Here is an 18,639-nt window from a genome sequence, read left to right as displayed (position 1 = left end):
TATTTATGTGGGGCTTTATCCTTTGACTTGCTTTGACCAATGGGACATTAAAACATGTGACAGAGGCAAAGGCTTTAAGTGTACTTTTCCAGGACAAAGAAGGCAGGAATTACATGGAACCTATCTGAGTGCAGGAACAAAATAAATGTTAACAATGTTTATTAATGATGATGGTTAATGACAACATCTATTTTCTTGGGTAAGGTCTTTAAAAAAAAATACACAAAGTGACGCGGAACTATTTTACATGTCTGCCTTCTCCTAATCATTGCTTCCTCCAAATAAAGAGATTGCCATTAAGCTTTGTCCCATGGTTTTCAACACCCACCTGGTCTTCTTCTCCACCTCCTTCTTCATCATAGTAATACACGTTGTCCCGGGTGTCGTCTTCTGGGGGCAGTAAGGGCTCTTTGACCACCCTTCTCCTCCGAACAAGTAGCAGAAGCAGCAGAATAAGGACTGGAGTAGCGAAGAGAGAGATGAGAGCCACAAATCAGCAAGGCTGTAAGCAGCAGCCGGCACAGACTGAATAGACGGCTGTTAGGCAACTTACATGTCTTCACAGCCCTGAAGTTAATATATGCAGCACAACACAGTAGACAAGTACATGTGACCTCAAGTGTGGTCTTTAATTGGACCTTAAACCCATCAGTCATTTCTCAAAATCTGGGACAAAGTACTCCGGGAGCAGAAATGGTCCAAGTAAAGGCCTTGCAGCAGGAGCAAATTGGTGTGATTAAGGAAAGGCCAGGTCAGCGGAGGGACCTCGTGTGGACCTCTGGAGAGACTGATTCTGAGTGAGTTAGAGCTGTTGATGGTTTGCGACAAGGGCTGTGTCAGCCTCAAGGTTTCTGATACATACATATTATTCTTATTCAGTTATGGGGGTGGGGCACAGCCTATAAAATCACATAGCACACGATGAAAAAACATTAAAAAATTTAAAAATTAAAAATAAATGACAGCAAAAAAATTACTTGGCATATGCTTTATCTTAAGATAAGCTTTAAAATCTATTAAATAATTTTCAAGGTTTTCATCTGATCTTGGGTTATATACAGTTAACATTGTAAAAGCAAAAGGCTGGAACACTCGCCAGCAGTACTTACTCAGAAAAGCAAGGATGCCTCCGAGGATCCCCAGGATGGCGGGAACTTGCAATCCTGCTTCGGCAAAGACTGTGGCCTTCCTGCAGTTGCTGACGATCCCATCACAGTCACACACGTGCACATCAAGTGTGGTCACCTGGTCTTTGTTCTGGTTGTCTATGAGCTTGAGATTGATTTTGTGGTCACCCAGCTCTAAGGTTTTCTTTGGCTTCAAAATCAGAGACTCACGTTCTGGAGGAAGCAACAAAAATGAGGGGATTGGAAGAGAAAAAGTTCATTCCAGACTAAAATGATTAAGGAACTAGAGACATTCCAAAACTGAGTGAAGATGACAACTATTTGAGCTGCAGCTTAATGGGCAGCATGTCACAGACTCAGATGGGAGAAACACAAAAGGACCTTTGGTTCAATGTCACAAATGTAGATGGGACCAGGAAACATACCTTAAAAGGGGTGACAAGTGGATACTGAAAAGCGAAATTCAGAAGGGTGGGGGAGAAGGGAAGCAGAGGGTCAGAGCAAACTTTGCAAAATAAGAAAGGCTCTGGTGCCCACCTTGGTCATTGTACTCAATGGTCCAATTGACACTCGCCCCATGTGTCAGTTCTGCTGTAAAGGGGGAGGTGTTCGGAGGGAGATCAGGATCATTGATGTTGATGATGTGAGGCTCGGGATTCCTCTGGCAGAAGTCCATGGTCCGGGGTTCTGGTACGGGGCCATTGTCATTCACATCATCGAGGAACAAGAGCAGGGTGCCTGTCCCAGTGGCAGGTGGAGAACCTAGTACAGACGAAATGTCACAGCTCAGGATGACCAATGAATCCCTACTGCCTCCCATCAGACTGAATCCAAATCTTGTTCTGGCTCTTCAGGGCTACAGGACCAAACCCCAAGCTCCCCTCCAGAGTCTCCGCTCCTGCTGGTCCTTGGCCACCCTCAACTCCTGGATGGGCAGACCTCTGACTTGCTTATTCCTCACTTTGATAACAGTTACTCAAGTTATTTCTCACACCAAGGACTCCCTTTGTCTTCATACATAACTTTATTCATCCATTAAATTTATCCTCTCTATGCCAGGGTGGGAGGTGGGTAGGGAAGGGAAGGAATGAGATGAGCTTGGGATTAGTGGAGGCAAACTATTACATATAGGATGGGTACACAAGGTCCTACAGTATAGCACAGGGAGCTGTATTCAATATCCTATGGTGAATCATAATGGAAAAGAATATTAAAAAGAATATATATGTATATAACTAAGTCACTCTGCTGTACAGAAGAAATTAATACATTATAAGTCAACTATACTTCAATATTGTCACCCTGTTTATTTAACTTATATGCAGAGTACATCATGAGAAACGCTGGACTGGAAGAAACACAAGCTGGAATCAAGATTGCCGGGAGAAATACCAATAACCTCAGATATGCAGATGACACCACCCTTATGGCAGAAAGTGAAGAGGAACTAAAAAGCCTCTTGATGAAAGTGAAAGTGGAGAGTGAAAAAGTTGGCTTAAAGCTCAACATTCAGAAAACAAAGATCATGGCATCCAGTCCCATCACTTCATGGGAAATAGGTGGGCAAACAGTGGAAACAGTGTCAGACTTTATTTTTCTGGGCTCCAAAATCACTGCAGATGGTGACTGCAGCCATGAAATTAAAAGACGCTTACTCCTTGGAAGGAAAGTTATGATCAACCTAGATAGCATATTCAAAAGCAGGGACATTATTTTGCCAACAAAGGTCCGTCTAGTCAAGGCTATGGTTTTTCCTGTGGTCATGTATGGATGTGAGAGTTGGACTGTGAAGAAGGCTGAGCGCCGAAGAATTGATGCTTTTGAACTGTGGTGTTGGAGAAGACTGTTGAGAGTCCCTTGGACTGCAAGGAGATCCAACCAGTCCATTCTGAAGGAGATGAGCCCTGGGATTTCTTTGGAAGGAATGATGCTAAAGCTGCAACTCCAGTACTTTGGCCACCTCATGCGAAGAGTTGACTCATTGGAAAAGACTCTGAGGCTGGGAGGGATTGGGGGCAAGAGGAGAAGGGGACGACAGAGGATGAGATGGCTGGATGGCATCACTGACTTGATGGACGTGAGTCTGAGTGAACTCCGGGAGTTTGTGATGGACAGGGAGGCCTGGCGTGCTGAGATTCATGGGGTCGCAAAGAGTCAGACACGACTGAGCGACTGATCTGATCTGATCTGATACTTCAATGAAACTTAAAAAATATATATATTTTAAACCACTTTAAAAATTCCTCATCACAGGACTTCCCCAGGTGGTCCAGTGGCAAAGAATCTGTGCTCCTGATGCAGGGTTCATGGGTTCAATCCCTGGTCAGGGAACTAGATCCCGCATGCCACAATTAAAAAGCTGCACGCCACAAGGAAGATTGAAGAGCTTACATGTGGAAACTAAGACCTGACGCAGCCAAATAAATAAAGGAAAAAAAAATCCTCATCACCCCCTATTCATTCACCTTCTCTGAACTTCTAAGGCTTTTAGGGTCATTATCACAGAGTTGAACCTTTTAAAATCACTGCAAATCGATTTTCAAACAAAATTTGGAGATTTGTACATATTTCTGTTTATATTTCTTTCACATCCTGACATAGCACTTGATAATACAAAAGGAAGGTCCTCAAGGAATCATAGGGAAAAAAAGCCCGGGGGAATATATCTCAAATCCATAAATATTTATACCTGGGTGGCTGTAGTGATTTTTTTTAACCTCTTCAAAAAATTGTGAATTAAAGAAATTTGCCATTTTAACCATTTTTAAAATGTACAGTTCAATAGTGACGGTATAATCATGTGCTGTGAAACAGCTCTCCATAACTTTATCTCACAAAACTGAATTCTGTACCCACTAAACAATTTCTCATTTCCCCTTCCAGTTCCTGGGAACCACCATTCTATTTTGACTCTATGAACCTGATCACATTAAAATCTCATCTAAATGGAATCACACAGTATTTGTCATTTTGTGACTGGTTTATTTCACTAAGCACAATGTCCACTGGGGAGAGAGAGGGAAAGAGACTTAACCAGAGGAACTAGCAGTTCTCTTTAACAGTAATTCTGCTTCTGAATATCTATCTGAGGGAAACACTTGCCCCGCAGAGGCATGTACAAGGATGTTTACTATCATTCACAGAAATAATGGAGAACTGGAAACAACCCTGGTGTTTTTTAATGTGTGAACAGTTAAATTATGCTATATCCACAAAGGGCTTCCCGGGTAGTTCAGCTGGTAAAGAATCATCTGCGTAACATTTTACTGAAAAGAGGCAGATCTACAATGTGCCAAGATAGATCTCTGCGTCTTCAAGGCATATGTTCAAGGGAAAAAAATTAAACACGCATATGGTAATAGGTTTTTTGTAATAAAAACAAAAATAGGCTATAAATCAGACAGTAGCTTTATAATAAACCATATTTCCATATGTATATAAATGTATTCGAATACACAGAGTCTGGAAGGAGCCACACTTCACTAATGGTGATGATAATACAAAGAAATGGCAGTCCTTACAGAGCATAGAATAGGTTAGCAGGCACTCTTCCAAACACTACTACATAAATCTAAGCTAGATAGGGTATTATCATTTTGTCGGATAAAAGTAGTAAGAGACATAAAAATTAGGTAATAAGTTCAAGTTCACACAGGTATTAAACTTTGGTGCTAGGATTTAAGCCCAGGCCGTCTGGCTCCCATGGGGTTACAGAGCGAGTGGTAAAAAGGAACTTCTGCTTGACCTAAATTCGTGCACTTTGGACAATTATTTTGAGAATGCTTTAAGAATGAAAGAAAAAGAAAGAACTCATGCCTCCAAAAGGACAGGGGCAAGGAGGTAAGCTATTTAGGAGCGGGAGACGGCAAACAGTCGATGGTAGGGGCATCCTCACCATTGTCGGTGGCTATAATGAGGGCCGTGTACGTGCTGTTCTTCACATGGTCGACATCCTCTCTGTCCAACTCAGCCCGAGTGGAAATGGCACCCGTTTCTGGATTAATCTCCAGCCAGTTGGCAGTGTCCCTCCAAATCCGATACCTGGAAATACACAAGCTCTGGTTTAGAACAGGAACAGCAAACAGCAGATGGCTGAAGAAGGTGAAGGTTCCTCTTTGTTGATATATACTTTGCTTCCCTATTTCATTAAAAAACAAAAAAATCACATCTATAGAAATTCTACCAGAAAGGTTTGAGGACCATCCACATACCCTTCATCCAGATTCACCCATTGTCAGTATTTTGCCGTATACATAAGTGGATGCACATATAGATATAAATTCTTGTTTTGCTAAACCATTTGAGAATAAGTTGCAGACACCATGTTCCTTTACTGATGAATACTTCAGTTTGTTTCCTCCTAATAACAGAGGCATTCTCCTATATAACTATAATTTGATTTTCAATTTCAGGAAACATCACTTCATACATGGTACATATTCAAACTGTCAACTTCCTCAGAACTGTCCTTCACAGCATCCCCCCTCACCCCTGCCCCATTTAGAATCTAATCCAGGATCGGACACGGCATTTAAATGTCAGATTTCTTTCTTTTCTTTATAAACAGTTTGCGGCCATGTTTTTCATTTTGTTTTTAATTTATTTACTTGGCTGCTCCAGGTCTTAGTTGTGGCACTCAGGATCTTTCGTTGCAGTGCATGGACTCTCTAGTTGTGGTGTGCAGGCTCATTAGTCGTGGCACTTGGGCTTAGCTGTTCTGCATGTGCCAAGTAGGATCCTAGTTCGCCAACCAGGAATTGAACCCATGTTTCCTGCACTGCAAGGCTGATTCTTAACCACTGGACCACCAAGGAAGTCCCAGACATCAGATTTCTTTAGTTTCTCTCAGACCAGCCCCCAAAGGGTACAGTAGTTCTCAATTGGTCACAATATGGGACCCAGCATCTCTGCCATGAGCATTTGGAGATCTGTGTTGATACAGTGACTTGGAGATGTGTTGCACTATTGGCATGTAATGGGAAGTGCCAGGGAGGGTAAAGTTCCTTCTGGTCTTACACAGTCAAAAATAAATAAATAAATAAAAATGCCAAGAAAATCTTGTTAAGCAGCATCTTATTAGGAATACCAGAATCAGAAGAAACCTAAGCATGAGAAACAGATACACTGCCCAGTTACCTGTCGAGGTCATGGAAAGGCTCAGAAAGGGAAATAAAGAAACTGAAGGAGGAAAGGGTCCTGGATAATCGTGGACTTATCCTCAGGACCTAAGAAGTGCACAGCAATGAACTACATATACAGAGTGGTCTTTATTCCAGGGGTAAGGGTCTCTGCAAACATTATTAAGACTTGATCCTTTAACTTCCCCCAAATAGATGCTTTGAACATCTGTTTCACTACCATAAGCTAAAATATTAACATAGCCTGGAAAACATAGATTCCCAGGCTTTATTTCCAAAACAAAAATCCTATAATATCACGTCACTAACACACCTAGCAAAAATAATAAGTACTTAATAATGTCTGTTCTATGTGCAAGTTTCTCTATTTGCCTCAAGGCTGTTTTTTATAGTTGGATTGTTTGGCTCTGTCTTCAAACACATCACAGTTGGTTGATTTGTCTCTTAATTAATATCCTTAATCTATGGAAGATTAAGACCTTCGCCGTTTTGTCATTATTTGTGAAGAAACCCAGTCATTGGACATAGAGCTCCCATATTCTGTATTTGACTGACTGCTTCCTTGTGGCATTTAACTTGTTCATTCTCTGCATTGCATCTAAATCAGATCCTAAGGCTTGATTAGATTCTGTTTCAGCCTTTCTTGTCTCTCTCAAATATTTATCACATTGAGTGGCACATCGTATTGAGCTGTCCTTGCTTTTTCAGTAGATGTTGACATCTATCAGGAGGTTTGGATGATCCCAGCTGAGTTCCTCCATTAAAAACTTCTCATTGTCCTCCATCCCATCGCTTCTAGCAGCCGTGAGGATCACTACCTGGAACCTTCACCCGGTCCATCCTGTACCATGCACACGCACAGTTCAAAGGTATTTATGAGTCATTCCAATCAGGGTGCCAGATGACCTGACTTCCCAAGATAACCTCAAAAATTGAGGTTGCACTTAAACTCTTTTTGTTCCATTTACGTATAATAAGTTACAGGCAATGATACTAGAATACAAACACCCCTCCCCTAAACATGAATATGCTCAATTAATCACTAAGCCTGACTCTACTCTGGATTTGCATAACTTTTTCTTAGTAGTTCAGAACATTCTGACAGTTCCTCTAAAGTAAATATTAGCTGACAGGAGTCTCTCTCTGAGAAGAGGAAGTGGGCATTACTGATCAAGGTGTTTGTTATCCCTGGAAAACATGCCCTTACTAACAAGACCCAGACGTGCCATGCTCGGATTTGTGCTGATAGTCTTCCCTTTGTGCTTCCACCACTGTCACACTGGATCACCAAGCATGCAATCAGACCCAGCCCTCAAAACAACGTTCTTTTTCATGCATGGCCACAAGGGCCATGCTTTCCAAGTCTGTGGAAAGCCCCTCACACTTACGTGATCTTCTGTTCCATAAATGTGTCTGGCTCCCGGGCGGTATAGGATGTGATCTCCAGGCCCATGCCAAAGTCCTCGGGCACGTCCACTCTCTTTTGAGGAGGCACAAAGATGGGGGCTTCATTCACATCTATCACATCCACAGTCACGGTGGCTGTGGAAGTGGGGAGAGTGACTTCAAAGGGGGCCACGTTTGTTACTGCTACGTACAGGATGTACTGCTGCTTGGTCTCAAAATCCAAGCCCTAAAGAACAGAAAAACCAAGTTTAAAAAAATCCATTCTATCTTAAAAAAAAACACACATTAAATCCTTTTTGGTTAGCAATATATCAGTGGTTCTGAAATCTGGCTGTAGTAAGAATTAACATGAGGGACTTCCCTGCTGATTCAATGGCAGAGGCTCTGAGCTCCCAGTGCAGGGAGCCTGGGTTCAATCTCTGATTAGGGAATGAGATCCCACATGCCACAACTAAGACCCAGCACAGCTGGGTCTGTGCTGTGTTTTATTCTTAAATAAAAAAGTTTTTATAAAGGAAAAGAATTAACTTGAGAACGTTTTTTTGGCCATGCAGCTTGTGTGTGGGATATTAGTTCCCCCATCAGGGACTGAACCTGGACCCTTGGCAGTGAGAGCACAGAATCCTAAGCACTGGACTGCCAAGAAATTCCCTTGAGAACTTGTAAAGAAAACAGATGCCTGGGTCCTAACCCTAGAGCCAGTGAATAGGAATCTCTGAGGCTGGGGTCTGGACACTGGTATTTTTAAAAAGCTCCCAATGACTAATATGCAACCAATTCACGGTGAGGTCCCCAGGAAAAGAATAAAGATGAATTACATGAAATCTCAAGTGGGAAGCCTCTGTTAATAAACATAGCCCACCGAGTCATTTATTAACCCAAGACTAGTAAGAATGTTCACATCCTATGCTGACAAGCTGTTTGTGTGGCAGCGGATAGACAGACAACCCTGCCTGGCCATCTCTTTAAACCCAGTAAGTTTAGTGGCAAGAATATGAAGTTCAGAATCAGTCAGCAGCGAGCTCAAATCCTGGCCAGGACATTTCCTAGCTGTGTGATTTAAGCAATTTAACCTCAGGGTCTGTTTCCACACATATAAACATGTAGGAAAAGAAACTATCTCACAGAAGCACTGTAAGGAATAAACTGGAACTTTTAGGAAGGCCCTTGTACATGAAAGGAACTCAATACTACCTTCTTTCTTTTTTTGACAGAATAACATGAGAAATCCTTGACATCCAATCTTTAGTGGGAGAAAAGACTACATACTAAGTGATTCAGAAATGAAGCACCCCCTCACTTGCTCAAGGGGAGGTCAAACCTCTGGGGCTAATCTTGGGATTCGCTAACTTTTTGACTAACTTCAAGAAAGAAATCACTCGGCTTCATAGGGTTTGAGTTTCCTAGACGTTTTTCACAGGCATATCTGTCCCACTTCTAAAGTCATCTGGCAAAACAGCAGTAACCATAAACCATTTTTCTTCTCATCAGCAAAACAGTTGTGGGAGATGGGCAAATGTTTCAGAGAAAGAGTATATTAAAAGAAACGGATATGTATGGCTAAGTCTCTTCACTGTTCACCTGAAGCTACCACAATACTGTTTATCGGCTATACCCCAATACAAAATATACAGCTTTTTAAAAACTGTATTTTTAAAAATGGTATTTCCTGGTAGTCCAGTGAGTCCTAGGCTCTCACTGCCAAGGGCCCAGGTTCAATCCCCGATCAGGGAACTAAAATCCCACAAGTCATGAGGTGTGGGCCAAATAAAAAAAAAAAAGCAAAAACATTTAGGGTGCTATGTAGGAGCTTCCTGACTTCCCACACGAGCCCAAAGAGTCACTGCAAACCCCAAATGGTCCACTGGCAACTGGGAGAGCCATCTACACCCACTCCACCCAGGCCACGCCAGGCTACACTGGAGAAGGCATCAGGGACAAGGGTCATTGGCTGGGTGGTCAATTTCTGCATCTTGCAGGAACCATACAAACCTTAGCTGTTTTCAGAGTGCCTTCATTGGTGACTGGGTCTGTGACAACGATAAATTGCTTCTCGTTATCATTTAATACTGTGTAAACAGCCTCCCATGCCGGGGTGTTGGGGTCGTCGGCATCGGTCACTGTGAGTGTGGTGATGGCCATGTTAGCCTCGTTCTCAGGCACCGACCCCACGTACTGAGGAGCAAAGGAAAAGATGGGTCACTTAGGATGTACTCAGACCCAGCAGTGGAGCCAGAACTCAGGGGTCTAAAGGAGTCCTTTCTTGAGCCCAAACTTTGAGAAGAGTCTGGGAGAAGTGCCCACTCTACAAGCACGATCCTTATTTCCTGTCACTGCAGCAGCCGGCACTTAGGTGCCCTGTGGGTACCTGAAAGAGCCAAGGCCCTGCCTGTCCACACCCCTCAGCACACTCTGGCCCAGTTGCTGACACTATCGTTTATCCCCTACTCCCCTCTGCTCCCATCGCTCTCAGTGGTACCAGTGACTTTCATAAAAGTCTGGCCATTGTAACCTCCTGCCCTTTGATAACATCCCACTGCACTTAGGATACATCCTGAAGTTCTAGATTCATTTCACAAGGTTCTGTAAGAGGCAGTTTCATTTGGCTCACTACACTATTTTTCAGTTCTTGCTATGCAGCAAGCTTTCTCTTGATTTGGGGCATCAAACTGTCTGTCCGAAGCTTCTCTTAAACTCATAAAGCCTAGGCTAGAGTGGCAGACACTGCTGTTTACTGAATATCCATTCTCCTCTTCTTCTCTAACATTAATACATGGTTGATGGCAGCAACATGCCCAGATAAAATACTGTATTTCCAGTGTTCCTTTGCAGACAGCAGTAGCTAATGAGAGATAAAGGAAATTTATGGGATGGGTCTTCATAGAAATAATAAAACTTGACTTTTTCAGGTTCTCAGTACCTTCTTCTTGACTGCATTTACTAAAATTACACACAATAATTAGTTGTCTAATGTCTCCCTAGCTAGACTCTTAAGCTCCATGAGAACAGAATTATTGTCTGCTGTGTTTGTGATAATATGCCCAGTGTCTAAGACAGTGCCTGGTATAAACCCAGAGGATATTTATTCAACAGATAAAACCTGGTAAGATCTGCTACCAAGATGCCCAATATGAGGACATGGATTCAGGAGATGCATTTTGCAACTCAGAAACATAGGCCAACAGGCATCAGGCTGAGGATGACAGACAACTGGCACCTCGACCCGCTTGCTGTTTAGCTTGAAGTTGACTCGTCTGGGAAAAGTTACCTAAGGGTTCACCCCTGAGATACTGGGAAACAACCAAGGACCTTTCTTTGGAGACTGTCTAAGAAGGGGCAGGGTTACCGTGGTTGGGTTGAATCTGGGAGCATTATCATTGGTGTCCAAGACTGTGATCACGGCCGTTGCAGTTGTGCTCAAGCCTTCGCCGTTAAGGTCTGCTGCTTGGACCATCAGGGTGTATGTGGGGAAACTCTGCAGAGATCAAACACAGCCGAGTCAGGACCCACAGCTACATCAGGTCCCACCCGGCTCCCAGCAGAGAAACAGATTACTTTTTCATCTGCTTAAATGCCAATAACTCCACCGGCCTGTCTGGCCTCAAATCTCCAGACAAACACTGAGATGCAAAGCTCAGACCATCACCATGCTAAATGGTGACCAGCCTTGGCAGAGTTTTGCATCATCCAGGAAATCGGGTTAATGTGTATTTGCCCTCCACACCCTCTGGATCCTCCTGACCCCTGACCTCACGGTCCAGCCCGGTGGTGAGCACACTGATGACGCCTGTTTCCCTGTTGATGGTGAACATTTTGTTGTGCGGCAGCATGGGATCTTGGGCTAGGATTTTGTAGCCGATGGCAGCGTTGTAGGTGTTCACTTCGTCATCTATATCTGTGGCTGTGACCTGCATCACAGAGGTTCCTGGAAGCAAAGAAGATTTGTTTCCAAAATTCTGACCCAAGTGCTAGTGGAGGAAGAAAGCATTCTACCAAATGAATTAATGGTGTTCCCAGAATCCAGCTGATTCAACTGAAACATTTTAGTTCAACTGAAACATTTTTGCTCTTTCTCATACACTAAATGAATAGTGCATAAGACAGGAAAAATCCCAGAAATTTCCACAATTCGCTTCTTAGCCACATTTCCACCTGAGAGAATGGTCATCTGAGATCACTGCCTTCAAGGCGAAAGGAAATACTTATAACATTCGTGACAAAGCACTAGTTACCAGGATACTGAAATAACTCTAAGAATCAATAGGCAGGGAATTCCCTAGTTGTCCAGTGGTTAGGATTCTGTGCTCTCACTGCCAAGGGCCTAGGTTGAATCTCTGGTTGGGGAAGTAAAAGTCCCCAAACCGAACAGTGGAGCGGGGAAGGGTGGCAGAGGGTGGGGAGAAGGAGAGAACCAATAGACGAAAGACAAAAAGCCCAAGAGAAAAAAAAAAAAAAAGGGCAAAAGACTTGAACATATAAGTTGTAAAGAAACCCAAATGGTCAGCAAACATATGATGCTTCTTTATTCCATTAATAATCATAGAAATGCCATTTTACATTACACTGAGATATAATCACATACTCAACAGACTGGCCAAAAAGAAGTCTTACAATTCCATGACGTATATTGCTGGTAGGAGTGTAAATTGGTTCAACCACCTTAGAAAACTGTTTGTCACCGTGTAGAAAAGTAAGCAAAACAAGATGTTACCCAGTGTTAAGTACACACATCAGAAAAGATGAATGAAAATAAGGGAATAATTATCACAAAAGTCAGGGTGAAAGTTGCTCAGTTATGTCCAACTCTTTGTGACCCCATGGACTGTACAGTCTGTGGAATTCTCCAGGCCAGAATACTAGAGTGGGTAGCCTTTCCCTTCTCCAAGGGATCTTCCCAACACAGGTCTCCCGCATTGCAGGCGGATTCTTTACCAGCTGAGTCACAAGGGAAGCCCATAAAAGTCAGGGTAGTGGCTGCCTTTTGGGGACAGAGAGAAAAATGTGAGCAGGAAGGGACTGTACAGGGGCCATAAACTACTAACAAGATCTGTTAACTTTTCTTGGCTGCACAGCATGGGGAATCTTTAGTTCCCCAACCAAGGTTTGAACTCACACTCCCTGCATTGGAAGTGTGAGGTCTAAACCACTGGACCACCAGGGAGGTCCCCAAGGATCTATTTCTTAATAGGGGAAGGTTATTCTTAAACTGCTCTATATTTGTTTATTTATTTAGCTGCCCCAAGTCTTAGCTGTGACATGTGAGATCTCTGGAGTATGGAATCTTAGCCACTGGACCACCAGGGAAGCCCAAATTGCTCCTTTCTTAAGCTGGGCTTGAACATTTTCTACATGTTTCTGTCAGGAGGATATTTTACACACACACTATCTTCCAAAGAAGTTCTGTGCCTATGAAAGGCCTGACCCCAAATGCCAGCCCCAACACTTGGGGAAGGGGGGTGGTCCAAAGAATCTAAATTGTCTTGGTGGGTGTTGAGTTCCTCGTGGCTGGACACACCTGGAAGAGCGCCTTCCAGGACAGACCCCTTGAAGACCTCCTGGGTGAACTGGGGCTTGTTGTCATTCTGGTCGGTCACGGTGATCACAATCTCCATAGGCTCTTCAATGGCTTGTCCGTTCGAAGACACGGCATGAGAGAAGAGCTGCAAGAGCCAAGTGAGGGTTACTAGGGAAGAGGACATGGGAGAAGTGGTCCGATCAGAGCAGCGTGGGCTCCACTGGACCGCACTCCCTTCCACTCAAGTAAGGACTCCCCAGCACAGAACTTATCCCACACATGTGCTGCTGCTTCAGTGAGGTCATGGCACTGGTTAAGACCATGACATGGGAAGACCCATGGGCTGGAGAACACCAGGTCAAAGGCCCCATTGCCCACATGGGGGCTGAGGACCAGGGCTAGGAGATAAAGGTGGAAACCTGAGACTCTCTGACTTACTCCAAGCAGGGTCAGATCTACTCTGGACACTTGAGTCTAGGGTTTCCCCAAGACCTTTCTGCATTTGGCATCAAGGCATTACCTCCCAACTTCCCTGCTCTCAAGACCCAGAAATGATTTTTGTTCTCCAACATCATCCCCAGCCTCTGCCTTTGTGTCGTCATTGTTGTTTAGTAGCTAATTTGTGTCTGACTCTTTGTGACCCCGTGGACTGTAGTCTGCTAGGTTCCTCTATCCATGGGATTTCCCAGACAAGAATACTGGAGTGGGTTGTCATTTCCTCCGCCAGGGGATCTTCCTGACCCAGAGACTGAACCTATGTCTCCTACATCAGCAGGCAGATTCTTTACCACTGAGCCAGCAGGGAAGCCTGTCTGCCTTTATGTCAGGGACTTTTAATCCCAAGAATAGGTTGACATCTTGGGTCTAAGATCATGTCTGATACCTCGAGACTCTCTCCAACTTTATTCCTAACAAAAACAGCCCCTAGTTTTTCCCAGGTTCTCCTGTCATTTCTCCTTATTGACAGGTCTAGACAAGTCAAGCTCTTCAAACGTCCAGAGCATCTGATCTACGATCAACATGAGTTGACCAAAATATTTTGGAAACATGTAACCCCATCATTAACAAGCTTCTAAGAGACACTCACAATGTACTTGGCAATCTGTTCTCTATCCAGAGGCTGTGTCACTTTTAACCATCCTGTTTCTCTTTCAATAATAAAAATACCGACAGGGGGTGTATCAGCTCCTTGGCCAGTGATGCTGTAGAAAACTTGGGTTTCTTTCTCCTTGTTAGATTTGATCTGGAGACAAAGCAGAGAGAGATGAATGAGCAAGAAAGGATCCTGACATTGGTTGTTTCCCCTTTCTCTCCTAGGTCCTTCTCGGCCAAATTCCCTCCCAGAGAAATAGGGAACTTCCTTCTGTACCTGGACCAGCGACTTAGGAAATGGGCCTTTCTCATTTTCTGGGCAGCTGATAGGAGGAATAACCCAGTCTCTCTTCTGTCTCCTGAGACCATGGTGGGGGCCAGGAAATGTGAGCACTTCTGTCTGGGTTCCAAAGGGAGAGTCCTGAAAGGAAAGAAGTTGAGGAACAAAATGGGATCATTTAGGCGAGATGATACAGGCTGAACAGTTCAAACTACCCAATAAGAATCTCCAGTCTTCTGAGAGAAGGACATGGTTTCCACTTAGTAACAAAAGAAACAGCCAAAACAAAACCGAATGAACCCTTTACCATATCACCAAGCTGGTTTCCTCTTTGGATCTTTCTTGGTGTCCGGAGTTCAGGCAATCATGCATACAAGATTACAGGGTTTGAGGGTTTGACATTACTTTATGAATTATATCAAGTCCACATCTCACACCCGTGTTGTTTTGGGGTTGTTTTTTGTTTTTTTGGCTGCATAGCATGCAGGATCTTAGTTCCCTGACCAGGAATTAAATCCTCACCCTCTGCAGTAGAAGCACAGAGTCTTAACCTCTGGACCACCAGAGAAGTCCCAACATTTGTTATTTTTAAAGGACATTATGCCCCCAATGACTTAATATCAGAGCTTATGCAACAATTTGATATCCCAGTGTTTTAAATTTTTTCTCTTATATTTTTCCTAGGGATACAGGTCTCCAAAGTGGAGTTAGCCTACAGAATAAGTTTTAGGAACTGATACTAAGGATTACTTTGTGATCAATACTAATCCCTTAATCTCACTGTGTTATTCTATTGGTTTGGTTGCCATTTGCTCTAACAGAAGTTGTTGGGATGGGAACCAAAAACGCCCTTTGAGACTTGTATTGAACAGTTTTCATGTGCGATAAAGATAGCTTTTTATGCACACACAGCGAAATGAGATAGCTGAAGATGGAAGGAAAGATCTTCCGAATTGTTTAAGTTAAAGTGATTGGCGGTAACACAGTAAAGGCTCCAGAGGACAATTCCATCTGCCATCTCCCACACTGTCACTGATGCCTGTCTATGACGTGTGTGTCAAACCTTATTTCTTACCTTTAAAAATGTGATTCAAAATGCACAGGACAGACATGAAACATGACCAGACAGCATCACAAAATCCTTCTCATTCTTTTGTACTAGTCACTCACACACTCCTTAACACACACACACACACACACACACACACACACACACACACACACACACGAGCTCTGCATTTATCTTCTAGAGAAGCAGTCCCACCCTGGCCACGGGCAGGCTGTGGAGCCAGGCTGATTGGCTTTGCATCCTCACTGTGACACCTTGGGCTAGTTATTTAACTTCTGTGTCCCACATTTTCCTAATGTCTAAAATGAGGATTATATCAGTACCTGCCTCACAGGGTCCTCGAAAAGTGAAAAGTGAAAGTCACTCGTGTCCAACTCTTTGCGATTCCATGGACTGTAGTCTGTCTCTCTCCTCTGTCCATGGAATTCTCTAGGTTGCCATTTCCTTCTCCAGGGGATCTTCCCAAACTGGGGATCAAACCCAGGTCTCCTGCATTGCAGGTGGATTCTTTACCAGCTGAGCCACAAGGGAAGCCCTATAGGGTCCTTGGAAGGATTAAATGTGATACCAGTGTTGCAATAAAGCACTTAGGATAGTGTCTGAGGAATTCCCTGGTGGTCTAGTGGTCAAGAATCTGCTTGTCAAGGCAGAAGACACAGGTTCAATTCGTGGTCCAGGAAGATTTCACATACCATGGGGCAACTAAGCCCATACCCCACAACTAATGAAGCCCAAGTGCCTAAATCCCATGCTCCATAACAAAAGAAGCCACTGCAGTGAGATACCCCTGCTCCTTCAACAAGAGAAAGCCCACAAGCAGCAAATGAAAACCCAGTGCAGCAAAAAAAAAAAAGAATAGTGCTTGAAACAGTAAGTGCTCGACAAATGCTAACAAAGATGATGGTTGGACTGGTTGGAAAACAGAGTTATAGTTTTAATGAAATGGAATTTGAGGTATGACCTGAACACAGGAACAAATATTAAACTGATTCTTGATACAGCATCTTAAGCCTAAAAATGACCATCTTGCACAGCCATGGTGAACAAACAGACCTTGATATATGAATGCAAATTCATTTGCCATACTGAAGAGGAAGGCAAAGCGCATACTTTGCTGACATCAAGATTACAGAATATTTTCAGAGAATGATAATAATTAATGATGAACACTATGCTGGCAAAACATAACATTAACATCTTTATGTGTGAGATTATTATTTTTTTTTTAAAAAGATATTTATTCATTTATTTAGCTGTGTCATGCAGCTTGCAGGATCTTAGTTCCATGACCAGGGATTGAACCTGGGATCTTGCCAACCCAGAATCCTAACAACTAGGCCACCAGGGAACTCCCATCGTGTGTGAAATTAAAGGGAATCATGCTTAAGCATAAACAAACTGAATATAGGATCCATCCCTCAGGAAAAAAGGATACCAGACCAGAAAACTTATCCAACCTAAGAGAAAGAACTAGAAAGTTAGATCTATTTATAGTCTTCCCCCAGCTTTCTTGAGGTATAACTGACAAAATAAAAAACTGTTTCTATTTAATAGAAAACACCATGTGATGTTTTGATATAAATATATAGGATCTATTCTTATACGAATGAAGAGAGGTAAGATTATCACCCCTTCCAATGTAGGGCCACCTGGAACCACAAGAGTGCTTTGAACTACAGACAAACCAAAGTAATCCTCAAACCAGTTGTGGCAGACTTGCCACCTTACCATCCAGGCTTCCCTGGTGGCTCGGATGGTAAAGAATACACCTGCAATGTGGGAGACCTGGGTTCGATGCCTGGGTTGGGAAGATCCCCTGGAGAAGGTAATGGCTACCCACTCCAGTATTCTTGCCTGAAGAATTCCATGGACAGAGGAGCCTGGCAGGTTATAGTCCTTAGGGTCACAAAAAGTCAGACACAACTGGGAGATTTTCACTTTCACTCAATATCTGTTCTTTTTTAAAAACAAAAACTTCTTTCCCTTTCTCCCACGCTTTCTCTCGAGATTATATATATAATCCAACAATGTACCCAAGTAAAACTACATTTCCTGTACTATACCTGTTGCTAGGTGTGACCATGAAGCCACGTTCTGACTAATGAGATGTAAGAGGAAATACTGCTTCAAAATTCCACAAAGTCTTCTTTAAAATGTGGACAGCTAAGTGATACATTTTGGGGCTTCATCCCATTCAACTTCCTACTGTCCAGAGGAAAGATGTGATGACTGGAGCTCCAGCAGCCATCTTGGACCACAAGGTATCATTGAGGACAGAAGCCATATATGTGCTAAGGATGACAGAATAAAAAAGAAAGAAAGAACCTTGCCTCCTGATGACTGCAAGAGTCTCAATAATGGTCACAAGTTACAACTGAATTGCCTAAACTTGAAAGACAAATACTGTTTTACATAAATCACTGCAATGTGTGCTTTTCTATAACGTGTATTTGAACCTAATCATGAAGGCAGATGGCAAAGGTGGAGAAGTAAAGTTGAAAGACCAACTTTGTTTCCATCTTCGGCTCACAAGAGGCCTCCATGCACCACTACCTAGCAAGAACTTACCAGATAGGACTAACATGAATGATGGTATCCGTTGGAGACCTGAGTCAGGAAGCTATGTTAATTTAGTTCTACTAAGTTCCCCATTTTTCTCGTCTGTCCAATTACACCAGAGAGAAAAAAAAAAAAAAAAAGATCTCCCAGGAGTATTAAATTCCTAGACTCTCAGCAGTCTTCAGGGAGAAAAACTAGAGCCAGCCTGAATGGCCTTGGCACTTACAACACTTCTACACTCCCAGGATACAACTACTATAGCCCCCTAGAGAGACGCTCAATAGGAAGCACCATGGGAGCAGTTTAGAAACTGGCAAAGGCACCTGGCTTTGGGTAACAATTTCAGAAACATTCTTGCCAAGAACCTGGGCAGACTTATATCCTTTTCTCTGTGGCCAATCCACCCATCTGTCCACTCTGGGCTCCTGGTATGTGCCAGACTCAAGGGCCAG

At 43.2% G+C, this 18,639-nt stretch overlaps 1 protein-coding gene across 3 annotated transcripts in view; it reads right to left on the bottom strand.

Annotated features, from left to right (window-relative positions):
* CDH1 (cadherin 1) overlaps window positions 1-18,639 on the bottom strand; it is a 73,818-nt gene that overhangs the window by 4,020 nt on the left and 51,159 nt on the right. For all 3 annotated transcript variants that reach the window (XM_055554259.1, XM_055554261.1, XM_055554260.1), the window contains 11 exons: window positions 14,557-14,700; window positions 14,275-14,430; window positions 13,188-13,332; window positions 11,422-11,597; window positions 11,019-11,147; window positions 9,665-9,847; window positions 7,654-7,898; window positions 5,023-5,168; window positions 1,665-1,889; window positions 1,110-1,340; window positions 329-459 (listed from right to left, as the gene is read on the bottom strand). In XM_055554259.1, the coding sequence (XP_055410234.1) occupies window positions 329-459; window positions 1,110-1,340; window positions 1,665-1,889; window positions 5,023-5,168; window positions 7,654-7,898; window positions 9,665-9,847; window positions 11,019-11,147; window positions 11,422-11,597; window positions 13,188-13,332; window positions 14,275-14,430; window positions 14,557-14,700 (1,911 nt within the window). The remainder of the gene's footprint in view (window positions 1-328; window positions 460-1,109; window positions 1,341-1,664; window positions 1,890-5,022; window positions 5,169-7,653; window positions 7,899-9,664; window positions 9,848-11,018; window positions 11,148-11,421; window positions 11,598-13,187; window positions 13,333-14,274; window positions 14,431-14,556; window positions 14,701-18,639) is intronic.

The sequence above is a fragment of the Bubalus kerabau genome, chromosome 17, assembly GCF_029407905.1.
Source record: "Bubalus kerabau isolate K-KA32 ecotype Philippines breed swamp buffalo chromosome 17, PCC_UOA_SB_1v2, whole genome shotgun sequence".
NCBI lineage: Eukaryota > Metazoa > Chordata > Mammalia > Artiodactyla > Bovidae > Bubalus > Bubalus kerabau.
This window is presented reverse-complemented; position numbering and strand designations above follow the sequence as displayed.